The sequence below is a fragment of the Macaca nemestrina genome, chromosome 7 (genome assembly GCF_043159975.1).
Source record: "Macaca nemestrina isolate mMacNem1 chromosome 7, mMacNem.hap1, whole genome shotgun sequence".
Classification (NCBI taxonomy): domain Eukaryota; kingdom Metazoa; phylum Chordata; class Mammalia; order Primates; family Cercopithecidae; genus Macaca; species Macaca nemestrina.
This window is the reverse complement of record NC_092131.1, coordinates 78,600,325-78,617,109: the sequence shown is the minus strand read 5'-3', so window position 1 is coordinate 78,617,109 and position 16,785 is coordinate 78,600,325. Positions and strand designations below refer to the sequence as shown.

At 36.5% G+C, this 16,785-nt stretch overlaps 1 protein-coding gene across 3 annotated transcripts in view; it reads right to left on the bottom strand.

Moving 5' to 3' along the window:
• Window positions 1–2,881: 2,881 nt before the first annotated feature.
• The window catches only part of LOC105477914 (protein kinase D1), a 373,044-nt gene continuing 359,140 nt past the window's right edge, over window positions 2,882–16,785 (bottom strand). For all 3 annotated transcript variants that reach the window (XM_011734785.3, XM_011734786.3, XM_071100376.1), the window contains 2 exons: window positions 4,688–4,773; window positions 2,882–3,858 (listed from right to left, as the gene is read on the bottom strand). In XM_011734785.3, coding sequence (XP_011733087.2) covers window positions 3,640–3,858; window positions 4,688–4,773 — 305 coding nt within the window. In that variant the 3' untranslated portion in view covers window positions 2,882–3,639. The remainder of the gene's footprint in view (window positions 3,859–4,687; window positions 4,774–16,785) is intronic.

Here is a 16,785-nt window from a genome sequence, read left to right as displayed (position 1 = left end):
TTCTCAAAATTGTCTCCATCAGAGTGGGTACTCACTAAACTCAATGATTATTTCTTCCTTAGGGATAATGGACATATAAAAAGCATCACTGATAAAAACATTTCTCTCAGGGCTGTCCCCTTGCTCAGGCCAAAAGCAAGCACCGTGGTAGTTTGCTCTAATGGTTCTGGATACATAGAGACTAGCAATTTTCATAGCAACTTGGGTGAGCTGACAATACTGTTGTTTGAGGAAATATTACCTCTGTGACAATAATAGAGAACACATCTTTCCTCAAATGAGTTTGTCACTTCTTTTACTTTTGTCATAATGATAAAAGATACCTTTTCTGCACCAAAAATGCTAATCTGCATCTTGTATTAAATATAAGCTACTCACCTGTCCATGTTATTTATTATAACATACCACGGATGTGAAGTGGGCAAACTTATTGCTGGTATTTAGTACAAAAGTGGTTGCTGATTTACTACAATTGGAGTCCTTGCAACTTCACTAATATTACTGGTGGTGGAAAGCAGCATGACTGTTAGTGGCCCACTTTTTCCCTTGACATTGGCAGTTCTTTTCTCATTCCTTTGCTTGATGACACTGCAGTATAGGTGGTGTCAGTATCATTGCCACACAGAGATTCTTTTTACATAGCTACTCTGAATGCAGCAGGACAGGCCTGTTCACTACAAACTGCTGAAATAGTTTGTAAGGGTGCCCCCCAAAAGGCTAAAACCATGGTCTTGCCATAACATGTTCTACTGTTACCAACTTAATCCTTGAAAGTATTTCTTCTCTTGGTTTCTGTAATATTACTCCATTTCATTCTACCTCTGAAAATTCCTTTTCAATTCTCTTATTCTGACTGATCCTTCCATATCAATACTTCTCAGGTTTGTGCCCTAAGACCACTTTCCTATCATTATATTTATTTTCCCCCAGGGATGAGTCATTCCCATTAACATGTTGTGGGCTGTTGACCTTCAAATCCCTATCTTCAATTCCAGATTTCTTAAACCCCAGACTCATATCTAACTACTTTTAGAACATTTCAAACTTGGGTGTCCTATAGGAACTTCATATACAAATGTTAAAATGAGAACTCACTCCTTCTAAATCTCTAACTTCTGATTAATAGTTCCTTTCAGCTTAAACAATGCTGGTTTCCTGAGATTTACACAGAATAAATCCCAAACACCCAGAATAACACACAAGAGCCTCCAGATCAAGCTCATCACCCATTTCTACTGGATGGACTTCTTCAGTTCTTCCTTACCTTTATTCTTCTGTTATAAAGAGGTAGTTTTGTCTTTGTAACAGTCCTCTTTGGACCCTCATTTCTTCATTCATGCTGTTTTCTCCTACTTTCAGCCAGGTATATTCCTATAATTTTTTCTAGTTCTGCTCAAACACATCATTCTGTTGCTTTCTTCCTCCATTATTAACTGTTCTCCATGATGCCTTATACCTTTACATCTCATTTTCTAAAAGCACCAACAATTTGTTTATTCAGGTCTATCTAATAAATTTATTTTGTGCAGGGACCATGTCTTATTCACATTTCAAAATCTTAGAATCTAGCAAAGAGTTGTGTAGAACAGATGCAAAATAATTTTTTGCTGCATGGATAATTGACTTCTGTGTGGTTTTATAATGTACAGTAATATTTTGTTACTCTTGCCAATCATCAAGGATTCTAGGATATTTTATACTATATGGATAATATTATCATAGTTTCTTTTCCTATAATCTTTTTAGAATCCCATACCAAGCAAGAAAAGTTAATGATTTCATTTTATATTGCAGCTGATGAAACATAGGCATATAAACTATATAAATTATAATTCAAACAATAAGCCTCTAATTTATATTATGCCCATTTGAAGAGGGAAGAAATTTATATGCTTCCACTCCTTTTCCATTTTCCTGAAATTGCTTAGAAAAGGTGTCATAGAAAAGGTGTCAGTTATATTCCTAGGTTGGCAAGACAGTTATTGTCTTACTGATTAACATTCTATTCTTTCAAGTTGATGGTACATGTATGTATGCTTGTGTATGCAAATTCACTTGTGCATGCGTGAGCACACGCACACACACACACCCTACCCTTGGAGAAAAGCAGATAAAGGAACTTTTAAATTTTTATACTTGTTAAAGTTCAATAAAAATACAAAACAGAGACTAATCACTGGAAAGATAATCTATTGTCCCCTCATTCCTCCAAGTGGAAAGAGTACAGTCTTAACATACTTATCTAATATATTCGAGTGTTTCACAACTCTTGTAACATTCTTCCAAACATTAATTACATTTTTTTTTTCTGTTACATAGTATGCTATTCCCATCCTGCTACTAAGGAAAACAACCCACATTATTCACATTATATACGTAAAATCTGTTAGGTCCAATTAGTCTTCTCCAGGCTATAGAACTTCACTTGAGATGTCTTTCTGTTTAGGGATTACTTTCTAGTCTTTACATGCTTTTTTGGTTCACCTTAGAACCATCTTTAGATAATATGAAAAGAAATCAGATCTGATATTCTAATAAATCTCTAGCTTATATTGACTAAATCAGGAAGCTACATTAAGATGCTATTTGCAATATTCCAACTACTCAGAGTCATCCTACCTATCCCTCCAAGCACTCGGTTTGGCTTTGGTCACTTTTCGCTTTGAAAGCTTTCCTTTCTATTAGAAATTAAACCACATGCAAGACAGGAAAGCTGCACTCCCCTTTGAAACATACGTTTACTGCTTCAGAGTACATAAAACTACATTCTAGACTATGAGTTTTTTTCCTGCTGTTTGAGCAGACACTTCTGCTCCTAGTTGGCCTGAAAACCCTAGTGTGAACTATGAATGAAAATAATTCAATCAGGTGGACACATATCTTGACAAGAATATTTTTTATTATTGAAAAATACACAAAGGTGAAAGGTTGCTGAGCAGCTGATTTTCCATAGTACAACAGAGTATTATAAGAAAGAGGGAAATGTATCTGTTATATATGGCAGTTTACATTTCTAAGGCATTTAGGCTTAAGAGCACTAAGTCTTGCACACCAAGGTGCATTGTCTTGAGTTTAAATATACTGAGGCACACGAGGCAGGCAAAGAATTCAAAACTATACATTAAAAACTTGTTCATGCATTTGTGTCTTAGGATTTTATTCCCTACCCTCCTCATTCATTTTTTTTCCACATGAGTTTTGGAGTTGTTCATAGAACACTGGAAATAATCGACTCTTCAAGAGTTTGTTTACAATGACAACACCAATGGGACAAACCTAACAGAACTACTTCACAGATACGTTCTGTCTCTTACCAAAATGAGGCTCCAGTAAGAAAAACACTGATTTGCAAAGGCACAGTGGAGACAGGTTTAATGCATTAAATATAACATGAATCATTCACAATAACAAGCTTCGTGTTTCAGGGAACTTTTGTTAATACAACACAGTTGGTCACACAAAATACAAATGCTTCTGTTGATTTGTCTTGGCAACTCAGATACATCAACAGTGCTAACAGTTTAACAGCTTTGTTCTCATCTGACAGAAAATAATGGCAGTTCTGCAAGGCAAATGTTAAACCTGACCGTATGTATTTATTAGTTCCACAGTGTTTTGACAGATTATAGAAGATGGAACTCAGAGGAAGCTGACACGCTCACCGAGGGCTTTCATTTCTGTTTCTTCAGTCTCAGGACTGTCACTGTGGCTAGCACTTGGATTGATCAGGTGTGTGGGGTACTGCAGCCCCTGCTCGCCTGCGTACTGCTCCCACCTCAGGTCATCGCTTTCATGGGTGATATAGCGCTCCCCGATTTTGCATTCCAGCTCTCGCAAATCTAACCAGGTCTGATAGTCCTGAAGAGGAAATTCCAAAATATTACCATAGAGATCATTATGACTCAACATGCCGTGTCATATGATGTCAGTTTCTGCAATCCATGAGTTACCCTTTTCTTTCCACTGTAACAGCGCTGAATCTTTCATCACGCATCCTCAAGCGACAGCGTCGGCACCAAAGCCATCCTATTTGCCTAACCTTTGCAAATACATACTGTTTATAGGATACCATGGATCAAAGAGTGGGCAATTAATGTTTGTAGTCAAGCAACCAGGAATGTCGGTATTCCTTTGAAATGTAATGCCTACAAATAATCCTTCAGTATTTCAGAGTATTAGTTTTCTAAACTTTAAATTCAATGTGAAAATAATAAATATTTACGTGAACAGAAGCACATGCATATACTTCGTATTTGCCATGCATTTGTTCCATACATAATAACCTAGCATTTAAAAATATAGCTTCTAAATGAGTACAGTGCATGACCAGATGGGCATCTATGTGTACATTTATCAGGATTACACATACAGATGCTTTTGAAATCTGGTCGTCTGAGGTCTGTTATGATCCTTGGTTTATTTATTTATATTTGGTTTTGCCTTTTGGTTTTGGGTTGTGTATGTGTATGTGTGCATGTATCTCCTCTATCAAATTATCCTGGTAGAGAAAAATGTTTAGAAACACTAAATTGTTATTAAATCCTATGAAGTTGCATGCATTTGAGCAAATAAATTGATATTAGAATAATCACACCTTAAAAATTATTGCAAAAGATTTCTAAATATCAAAATCCTATAAATATTTAGAAGCTCATTCAACTAAGAAAACTCAATGATTGTTGTTTACCTGTAGCCAAGGGTGGCTCAAGGTCTTATCCACACTGTAGCGCTTTCTCATTTTTACTTGCAGCAAATTGTTGATAAGATCAATGGCTGAAAAAAATTATCAGTAAAAATAGATGACAAATCTGTAACATATGCCTAATTCATTTATAGTTTATTTCACATCTGCTATTTCACACAGTTAAATGCAGCATAGTGACAAGGCACTAGAATAACAAAAAAAAATCCTCTTAAGAACACTAAAACCTTGGCCTTGGCCTTCATTTATTTTGGATACTAAAAAAAAAAAAAAGAAGTTAGAAGTAATTATGGAATAGTATGATATGAATTTCAATTGGTCTACTAACACTTTATTTCAGAAATTTTGTTTATATATACATCATTTAAACACGTCTTACAATATGGGCAGGATAAAACTAATATTCAGGATAAAGCATTTACTAATTTTGTGATAAAACATGCTGAATGTTTGAATACACACAGTGGTTCACACAGTATTGAATTAATGACAGACATCTGAACATCGTATTTGTATGGAAAAAATACATCATAACACGGGTAATATGGATCATATCTCATGATAAACTTGAAGCCTGAAAATCAACAACCCAAGAAGAAAACACTTTAATTGCTTTCACTTTGCTTTTGCTTTAAAAAATAACCAATGTATTGTAACTGTATCAGCCTTCATAGACTTTCTAGAGGAAGACAGGAAAGAAGTCTATTTAACAAGAAATGTTCTCTGAGGGGTTAGAACCACAGTCCCTCCGGCCTAGTACTCTACTTGTGATTGGGGGCGTCTGTGAGTGTAATTTATGAAGAAAAAGTAATACTCATCATTATCTAGTCTGAAAATCATCCTAGTTACCCACAGTATCACGCAATGGAGTTCTCACTCTCCTTTTCTGGACATTACATTTTCAGTATATGTCATTAATAGTTCATTATTTACTAAAGTCATTCCCTTACACTTCTCATTCTTGTAATAACTTCCATGTTTCTTTTTTTGAATTTTAGTATTTTCTTCCCAAAAAGAGCTTAGTGAAATCTGCCAACCTAATGGAAGCATTTGTATTTCAAAGAGTTAATTTTCGCCCTTAACCTACCCTAGGCATTATGTCTGAAAGATGGCTCTTCCTACCAAAAATCTTAATCAAACAGGCAGCTGATAAACAAAAATGAAAATTAACTCCTCATCTTCCCCAATCACCAAGTCTTGAATAGGCAGCTTTGAATCCACTTTTCGGTGTGCATCAACCTGTATGGACCTGAAGATACAGACTGTCACATGAGACGAGAGGGACAAAGAATGCTTCCTTCAATCAGAATCCTTCCCAGTGTCAGGAAAAGAAAAGTGACTTCTACAGTCTTTTGGTAATTGAGAATCATATCTCTATGGTGCTACTACTCCAAGTATTTGCTTGCCCCGAAGGGCTGTAGAGTCAAATACCAAACAATTATTTGGAGAAACGAAATGCAACAACATACATTTAACTGTTGCCTATGCAACTAGGATACATGAGGAAATACAGTACTTAGTACATTTTCATATTCCAAGCATGTGTTCTCAGAGAGCTTTTGAACGCATAGTTCTCTCTGTGAACTGCGTATAGGGCATGTGCTTTAAAATATCCATTCACATGATTTACTCACTGGTGAGTAAAGTGCACCTTCCATTCTTGCTGCTGTGAAACCACACGGCAAAAATGGAGGCCAAGGAGTGAAGGGAGAGCTTATGTGCTATTGCAAGCATGCTGCAGCATTACACTGCCCCAGACACTGCAGGGAATACATTCATGATGTTAATTCACTCATTCTGTTCTGAATTCTATAATTAGAAAGGCAGGAGTACAGTAACTCAACAAAAGGTCTGGTTTGTGCCCAAACGGGCCCCAACAGTGAACCACACTGCATAATGGGGAGGGAAGTACTATCAGAGGGGAAACGAGAAGTGTCTGAAGGGAATGGAATAAGTGAAAATGAAAAAATTGTTCTGCTGAATGAAGCATACAATCATTAGTCTGACTACGCCACAGTACCCAACCCAAGTGACCTCAATAAGCACAACAAGGCAATGACAAGTACCTCCAAGAGAAAATGGTTAAGGATATAAGGAGAGAATTAGAGGAGATACGTGTGTGTACAAATAAATGTGTATGTGTGTATACATTATTTTGTGGCTTTTGGAAGCACACAACAGAAATAATGAGCTATTAAATGTTAGCACCTGTAGCTAAATGTTGGGACCATGGTGTTAGTGAGAAAATAGGTCCGTCATTTGTAGATGAGAATTCTGTTCTACTTTTTACTTTTCTGGAACTCTTAAAACATCCTTTTTATTAATCAAGTTGTATACAATCCAGCATTAACTATACCATCCAAAATGCATTTTGCTAAACATTTTTGAACACAGTCTAGAGGTTTTTTTTCCTTCCAATATTCTCTTTACTGGCCATGTCTACATTGCTACAATATTCATGTAATAAAATTGTCTCACATTATGTATGTATAAATCATTCATTTAACTCTTCATTCACCAAATCTTCCTTAATTCTTGTTGGCAATTATTTATGAAATAAAAAGTTAATGATCAAGCCCTGGCCCTGAAAAGCTCACAATCTAGTTACAAAGGCACGTGCATGCCCCTCCCCAGACCACAGATTATATCATGACACAACACACCATTTTGAATATTTGACCTTTAATTAATATCCTACTCAAAGCAAAACAAAAAAAAAGTGTTTTTATAACTTACTGTCATTAGTCCTATTTATGTTTTAGATGCAATGGAGAACTTTATTCTATATGACAATTCTTTACATCTTTGGAGATGGTGACTCATTCCCCTTCATCTCACCTCTATAGTTCCTTCAGATCTTTAGCCTCCTTAGTCCTCCTGTAACCTCGATTTTAATATTCACTAGCTTTACTCAATGTCCCTGTTAAAATTCAGTAATCATCACTGACCAACATTTTCCTCATTAATGGCCAATTTGATTTATACACAAATATATTATTCATATAGCTTAGGATTCAAGGGTTTTCATTCTTTTAAAAAAATTACATTCATATTCTTATTTAGTCCTTATAACAACCCCCTGAAAGTAGTTATAATTTTAATCTCCATTTTATATAAAAGGAAAACCTGAAGCTTCAAAAGGCCATGTGACTTGGTTAAAGTCAGACAGCTCCTTGGCAATAGAGCTGAATTTGAAACCCGGGGGGAATGGACTTCAAAGCCTGTGCTCTTAAACACTACGGCAGACTGCAGCCATATTATACCATTAACGCATCATTGTAAGTGGATAACAATCTCAAAACTTAACTAATTTTTTTTGTTTTTACAGTCATGATAAATTCTTAGTTATGTTTCCACCATACTTTTATGTGCTTGAATGCAAGGATGTGTGTATATGTGTATGTGCATCTCTGAGACCATAGCTCTGAATGTGATGACACCCTTGTATCGTTAATTCTCCTAGCTTTCTGTCACGTCCACACCGAGTAAGCCCATCTGCTATGTATTAATATAATTATTAAAACTTTTTTAAGGATAAGGCTTAAACATAGGGCTTTCTGACTCTATCACAAAAACGCATTACCAACTGCCAGGCCTATTAATTATTCTCTGAGCAAGCCTTAAAAGCAGGCAATGCTTCCTCCTAGAAGTATTCCTATGTAGTTCATATTTACCATCTTCTCCAAAGGCTATTTCAGGCAATTTTTTTTTCCAAATGCTTTATCATTGAGACACATCGGTTCTTGGTAAGACTCATTCTACCAGTCTGGTAATCCTACTTAAAAAAAAGTGCAGTCATTCTGGAATAATACATTTTAAGTAAATTAACACTGACAAATACTGACTTTCAGTCATTTCCTTCTAAGGGCCAAGATTTGCTTTCTAAATATTTGCAAATCATCTATTTAATCATTCATTAATTCTAGAATTTTGTCAAGGATAAATACTAAGCTTCTTGTTGAATAATTTCAGAATCCATTCTTTCCCCCTTTTAGAAATTCTACTTGTCTTAAATACCTTGGTATCTCTCTCATTTTGTCTATGATTTATTAAAAATTACCATGGCTCTAAGAGCACATCTGTTAGTTTCTTCAATATGCAGTGTGTCCAGCTCTGAACGTTTACCCATCTCATAGCTGCTACTGAGTGCATTTTTGTGATACTTTCATTTCCCATAGGTGCCAGCTCCCAGCAGAGACTGTCATGTGTAATTTATCAAGGATAAAGACACTAAGACAAGGGAAAGGGGAAGCCAGTAGTAAAGGAGCAGTCAGTCTAGTAAAGCTGGAGAAGTCACAGCAGTCCCAGAAGAGAGCCAACAATGAGGGGAAAAAAGCCCAATGGGGGTCTGGAGACCAGTTCCAAAACTAAAATCAAAATTCAGAATTTAGATCTAGAGTGAATGTAGTAGGACATGCCTTTGGAACTGCAGGAGAGTAGGGGAGAGGGACAATGGGAGTGACAGATACAAAACTGGGCCATTCTATCAATTCCTCTCAAAAACAAAGTAAAGGAGAAAGGGAACACGGTGTGGCTACGGGAGAGAGGGAAGTAAGGAGTGGAGCAGAATGAAATGTCATAATCTGGCACAGCTGCAGATTAGGATGCTGGTGCCCAAGTGGGGAAGGGTAGCGAAATGCTGAAACTCCAGTTACCTGTATCTCCACAAGGAGCTGGGTCCGTCAGGAATCTGGAGCCCTATGCAAAAGAGACACTTGGGGAAGAATGTCTCAGAAATTCTTGGTACCCTGTACCTCCTTCTATAAAAACAGCAACAGGACTATATCCAAATACCTAGGTTTCTTGGGGTAAGATGTACTGCAACACAGTGCGGTCTTTTGGTGGTTTCAGGCAATAAACAGATGACGTTTAAATAGCAGAGATGGAACAAGGGCCAAAGCAGTAGGGGAAATGAGAATCCTTTATTCTCTTGGGTTCCCTGTATCTTCTTCCCCTACTATTTTCTCAGTTTGAATACCCCCAACCTCCCACCACTTTGTTCCTGAAGGACACAGGAGTAAAATAGGCAGTGGCTAGTTCATCATTCTTTTTGCAGTAAACATGACACCAACCTTTTTGAAGAGCAGTATAATTATTTTCTGATTATAACTGCTCATTTATTCTGGGGGGTGAGTCTTTCCAACATTATTCTGAGAATTTTACTATCTTTATTCATGCTTAAGCTCAATCCTCTCCTTCCATCTTTTTAATACCTTGTCTTATCTAAAGTTTCTTAAATAGCCACATCCGGGCATGTGGGAAGTCCTTTTTTTTACTCTTCTTATGGAAAAATTTTAAACAATTGTATGGTGTAAATTTCCATTTAAAAATTTTCTCCTCATGAGCAGAGTTTTGTGCTTTATAAAATGTCTCTAGCCATAGATTCACAATAATGTTCCCTACAAATTATAAAAAAAAAGATACCTATTTTTTGAAATCTAATGTTTCTTTTGTGCTACAATAAATTTTTGGCTAACACAGTTACTCTCCTTCTAACTTCCTGTACAGCATTTTTTCTCCTTGCCCTATCAGTTTAGAGACAAAAATGTCAGGAAAGCAAAGAGAAAATTTTATCAAACATTCTCTTTTAGCATTTTGGGACTTTCAGCAGATATTAGGATAGCTGAAGTCTGTGTAGCCTATTTGCTAGGTGCACAAGGATACCTGAACAAAGACAAAATTAAATGGTATATGCAGGTGCAGAGGGCTTTATGTTTTAAGATGAAAAGCAGCATTCCATCAGAATATGATATAGATTCCATTTTTTTCTAACAATAACAACAAAATACAGAATTATATTTGAAGTTGCACAAACTATATTGCAGTCATTCTCCATTTCAAGGCAAATACCAGTGTGTGGACACAACAGGTTCTGTGTATGCAGAAGGTAGATTTGCAGGTGTCATTGTTGTGGCTAAACTGAAAGGCATCCAAAGCTTGCAGAAAACTCTACAAAAAAACTGTAACTGGACATGCTTAAATTCTTAATAGGTTCCCCAGGTCACACCTTTCAATCATGTTCCATTTCCCATTTTATTTTCTTTTATTATTTCAATACATGCCTATCTCCCCACACTCTCATCATTAGATTTTAGCTCCTTTAAGGTCACACAGATTGGGTATTCATTTTTTGCACATAAGTTTTACAAATATTTTAAGTAAAATATATTTAAACTACAATGCATTAGAAAAATGCTTGCTAGGTAGCATTCGGTAGACTGAATATATTAATTAGAAATTTAAATAGCCATTTTCTTAGCTCTAAATTTCAATACCCATATTGTATGCATATGGTTTGTATATTTTGGCTAAAAATATTTCTGGATGGTAGGGCATCAAAACTCTACAAAATACAACAGATCATAAGATCAGTGACTTCTTTTGGAAAATCAGAATGATGCTTAGAGTAACTGCCATGCAGATTATGTTTATTTTACAATGTGTATTTTTCAGGCAGGAAATCACCTGTGAAACCGCAAGGCTGATCTCTTTTGTCAAGACACAATACATTTTTCCCTGACTTCTCTCCATCCCAAATTATTCAGGTATCTTTTCGAAATAGAAACCAGATGAGAACAATCATTCTGGTGATAGAGCCATTGCCAATCAACCTTCAAGCTCCTTGCCTTTAGGCAAGTGTTTTCTTTTTCCCTTTCAATTCTGCCTCACTGCCTGTCACAGTGTAGTGCTTAGTACTTCTCTCCCTTTGGCTTGCTTCATGCTGATGGGAAGTTGTGTGTTTATTTTAAAAATCGTTTTGCAACCCTTCACATTCCAGCTCTCAACTCAGCATGCTGTTGCTCAGCAACACTAACTGGGACGCTCCTCTCAGGGACTGAAACCAGAGGCTGCCGGCAGCAAACAAGGCCACTGGAAATCATCATCTCACTCGCTCCGGAGTCAATTACTGGAATCCAATGAAGTGCAAGACCTTTAGAGACTCGAGTAGGCATCTTTCCTTTTTCAGTTCTTTCCTCTGTAGAAAGTTATTCTATCAATGGTTACTCCTTTGCTTTTCATCCAATTTCATTTCCTCCTGAAAACTGGGGATATGATCTTGGAAATCATAAATTGTTTAAACACAACCATACAGCAACCTCCAAACTGAAGCCCAATTGATTCAAACTTTAAAGAAGAAATCAAAATATATTTATATTATTCTGATCGTGTTCATATTGGACTTTGTTTCATTTTAATGAACTATGCATATGGTTTGCATAATTTGGCTAAAAATATTTCTGGATGGTAGGGCATTACAACCTTACAAAATATAACAGATCATAAGATCAGTGACTTCTTTTAGAAAATCGTAATGACGCTGACAGTAACTGCCATGCAGATTATGTTTATTTTACAATGTTCGTTTTAATGGACTGCACACTAAAATCCTTTGGGAAGTTTTATTTTTAAATACTGATACTCAAACCAAAGGTCAAGTGAAAATCTTTAGGAGAGGATATTGTTATTTGTATCAGTATTTGTAGAAGTGCCTCAGGTGTGTGCAGCTAGAGTTGAGCATGACTGTGCTAAGTAGTGTTTCTCTGACTTTTACATACATATGAAAAATAGTTAAGAGATCTTAAACTGAAGATTCTGATTTGGTAGTTCTGAGGTGGGGTCTGATAGTCTGTATTTTAATGGCTACTAGGCAATCCGATATTGCTGGACTTTAGACCACATTTTGAGTAGCAAGGAACTAGAGGTATGAGAATACTGATAGTGGTTAAAAACTGGCTTAATATTGCCCAAAGGGCCCCTGAATAGATGGACATAAATATACAGAAAGCTATCTAATCACAGAGGTATCTGTCCTCAGCTCCATCTTGTTCAGTATCTGGAATGAAGAGATAGAAGGGTTTAAGCATAATTTCTGCTCAGAAGTTGCCAACACGAAGAGCAAACAAGTTGGATTACACAAATAATTTCCCAATAACTACAGACTGGAGCAATGGGCCATGCTAGTAAATAACTTAAAGGAGACAATTGAAACTATGTCCTCTATTTAGGTCCTTCTCTCTCAGTCTCCTCAAAAGGACTAAGTACAGAATTGGAAAATCTGGCTTATCAAGAATATATGTAAGAATGAATTCTGGGTTCTAAATCCACAGTAAACCCAGTATGAGTTTATTTATTATACCCAAATCAAATGTTATTTTATGTTGTGCTAACAGAAATGTGTACTTTGTAATGAGGGAAGTAGTAGTTTCACTTTACTCTCTCTGTTTCGCTCTTGTTGCCCAGGCTGGAGTGCAATGGCATCTTGGCTCACCGCAATCTCTGCCTCCAAGGTTCAAGCAATTCCCCTGCCTCAGCCTCCTGAGTAGCTGGGATTACAGGCAACACACCTGGCTAATTTTGTATTTTTAGTAGAGATGGGGTTTCTCCATGTTGATCAGGCTGGTCTTGAACTCCCGACCTCAGGCGATCCGCCCACCCCGTCCTCCCAAAGTGTTGTTATTAGAGGCGTGAGCCACCATGCCTGGCCCACTTTACTCTTAATTAGACTCATCGACCCTTAAGTCAGATCAGTCCTGAGGTTTGACTATAAGAGAACGTAGATAAAGCAGAGAGTGCTTCTGCTACAGTGAACAGGAGGGTGAATATAAAAAACTAAGTTGTGCAGGAGAAGCGAAGGCTAGGGGAGACATGATGACTGCTTTCAAACCTCTGAGATGAATCTTTATTTGGAAAGGGTTTGGGTTTGTTCTATCAGTGTGTATAAATACATGAACATTTTGTTCATTGTTTTGGGGTCAGATTAAAAAGACACTGGGCTGCTCATGAAATTGTGTATTTTCCATCACTAGAACAATTTAATAATATTCTAGATAACTACTCAGTGGGTTGGCACTTGGGAGCAGTATAGGGGTTAGATAAGATTTTATTTTGAAGCATTATTCTTTGTTGTTATGGAAGAAAGCAAACTTACAGAATATTTAACCTCTGTTGATCCTCTATTCAGACATCTCCACACATACTCAGGTGTCATATATTTCAACTAAACTATGATGTACATTCAGAAGTGAAACTTTAACTTTGTAACTGAAATATACAGGAAGTATTTCTATTTTGAATGGCAAATAAGCAGCCAATTTTGAGCATTTACAATGCCAATGTGCTTGCTAAAACCTCTGAGCAGTTTCTCTCTATAAATATCATTTGTTAGAGAAAATCTCATTAACTGTATATTACTTGCTATCAAAATAAATGATTCTTTTCCTAATGGGACATGCTTTGCAGATATTACCTTATTTGGATTTTGAAATATGTATACATAGGTATATATGTAAAAAAAATCACTCTACTGGTAGATATTTTTCAAAGCATTGTATGCCTTTGGCTCATAATTGTAAAGTTCCTACTAATTGTATAAAATTAATATTCTTTTATTAAAATTAAACATAATTAATTCCAGAATCTTGAGATTGTTTAGAATGTTAAACCCCATTGGAGGTTCTGACCTCCATAAGTCACTTTATCTTATCAATTCTGATTAAATTTCCTGGCAACCAGTCAGCATTTTTAAGCAGTTCACTGGCTAGTCTCCTCGCCTCTCCTCCATGCCGTTATGTCTGACAGTGTGTTAATATGTTGACAAATCAATCTATTCATAAATATTCAGCAGGCTTGCTGGATCTGCAAGGCTCATAAACTGTTACAAACACAGTTTAATTATTAAAATGACAATTGTCTTTCTTTTGTTTCTCGTACCATTGGATTTCTGGGTCTCATCTACCCGAGCCTTATTTTCAATGGGGTTATTTTTTTGTTTTGAACAATATGTTGTGAAAGAGGGACCTACAGCTGGTTCCTTTTCATGGCAAAGTGCTACTTCCAACTTAAGTGTTTAGCGTTCTGGAACACTGTTGGATTTTGAAAACATACCATGTGGTAATGGTGCTAGGCTTTTATTTAGCTTTGCTTTGTGTTTGTACTGGCTGTATTTTTCAATCTCCAATTTCTAGAGAAAAACACACTTGTGACCAATTTTATTTGAATTTACCAAGTTGAATGGCAAAAATATTTTAAATAAAATTAAGATGCCTTGATAAATTTAGTGGTATATTATGATAGCCATTCTATGCCTTGAGATACCATGTATTCTATATTCTATAGTTGAGGATTGAGACTAATTGGAAGAATAAATTATAGCTGTGCTTATCAGGAAAAAGAAGCATAAATACTACCATGGAGGTTGCCAGAGCACACCAGTGGAAGGAACTTGCGTCGCTGTTTGCATCATCACAATGTGATAATTCTGCCTTTAGTGCCTTTAGTACACTAAAGGCAGAATTATCACATTATGATGCACTAAAGGCATTTCCTATGCCTTTGCATTAAACCTAAAGTGTGTGTGTGTGTGTGTGTGTCACCAAATGTCAAGGCTTCCTGTCTGGTCTCAATTCCTGAGAATACCGACTAACCATGTGACTCTGAAGCTGAGCAGAAACAACTCAGCAGGTGACTCGGGAATAGGTGCTTCTTCAGACTTCACCTGAGAACACAGAAAATGATCTTTTGTCTGCAGGGGTCAGGGGCTCATTGTGAGACAATTTCCGAGGCTGCCTCTGTGTTGATTACTGCCTGCTTGCCTCTCTAATGGCATATAAAGGAATATCATAACTCAGAAGGAAAAAAATAGCAACTTCTCTGGGAATCTTCATGGTCCATTACTAACCTTCCTCAAATTTACTGTGTATCTCTAATTGAACACATCAATTCAATTTGATAATGGAAATGTACTATGACTCTAACAAATGCTTTCCAATCCATCACTACAGGTCTGTCATCATTTTCCTAGTGAAATGACTTGCACTGAAGCAAATTATATCTCACTTGACCAACTATACAATTCATATCGCTTGGTTATCTGTGTCATTTCTTTTCCTCTAAGAATAAACTCTGTGGAAAACAACAGCTATATAATCAAGTCAGCTGTAGGGAAAAATCATTTACGATGTGTGTTAAAATTCTGAGCAAATAAAGGAATGTAGGAAGACAGAATTCATTTGACCTTCACACTTGACTATTCTTCTTTGTGTGGACATGATAGTTCAGTGACTGAAGATTGCATCTTTCTTCAACTGCTCAGTCACACTGCAGCGATTACAGAAAAAGAACTGTAATCCTACAGCTCCTGAGTGAATATTTACATATAAATTATTATACATTATTTATTTCAAATTTTAGACACCTTTTAGACCATGCATGGAAGAATTAGAATTCTACAAAAGGTTGTACTCTATTTACTCCATTTATCTTTCACGCCATGACCTTTTATTAGTTTTTTAATGAAAGTTATTGTATGCACCTGATAAAGGATCTAAATCAGTAAGACATGTACAAAAGCAAAAACAAAAACAAAAACAAAAAACTCTTTTTTTTTTTTTTTTTTTTTGAGATGGAGTCTTGCTCTGTCACCCAGGCTGGAGTGCAGTGGCCGGATCTCAGCTCACTGCAAGCTCTGCCTCCCGGGTTTACGCCGTTTTCCTGCCTCAGCCTCCCGAGTAGCTGGGACTACAGGCGCCCGCCACCTCACCCGGCTAGTTTTTTTTGTATTTTTTAGTAGAGACGGGGTTTCACCGTGTTAGCCGGGATCGTCTCTCGATCTCCTGGCCTCGTGATCCGCCCGTCTCGGCCTCCCAAAGTGCTGGGATTACAGGCTTGAGCCACCGCGCCCGGCCTAAAAAACTCTTATATCTCATTATTGGACCTGCTTTCTAGAGACTACCTATTTTAAATATTTAAAATTCTTCTTCTAATTAGCTCCATACCTCTAAATAATAAATGCAGTATCTTCTATACTTGTTTCATTGACCCTAAACTAGTGCTGCTCAAAGTGATCTAGGAATCAGTGCTGGTCTGAATTGTTTGTAATCAATCAATGATGAGATAAGTATATAAAGTGAGACTATGTCTTTGGAAATTTTTATAGCTATTTAACATTGCTGTCACATTTTAAATACATTTTACAAAGTACTGGTCCATATGTTTAGAAATTGAAATAAAACTGGTCTTTATCACAGATAGTTTGAGAAGAACCACTTTGAAAAAGTGTGATTTCTTTCCATCACAGATGAATA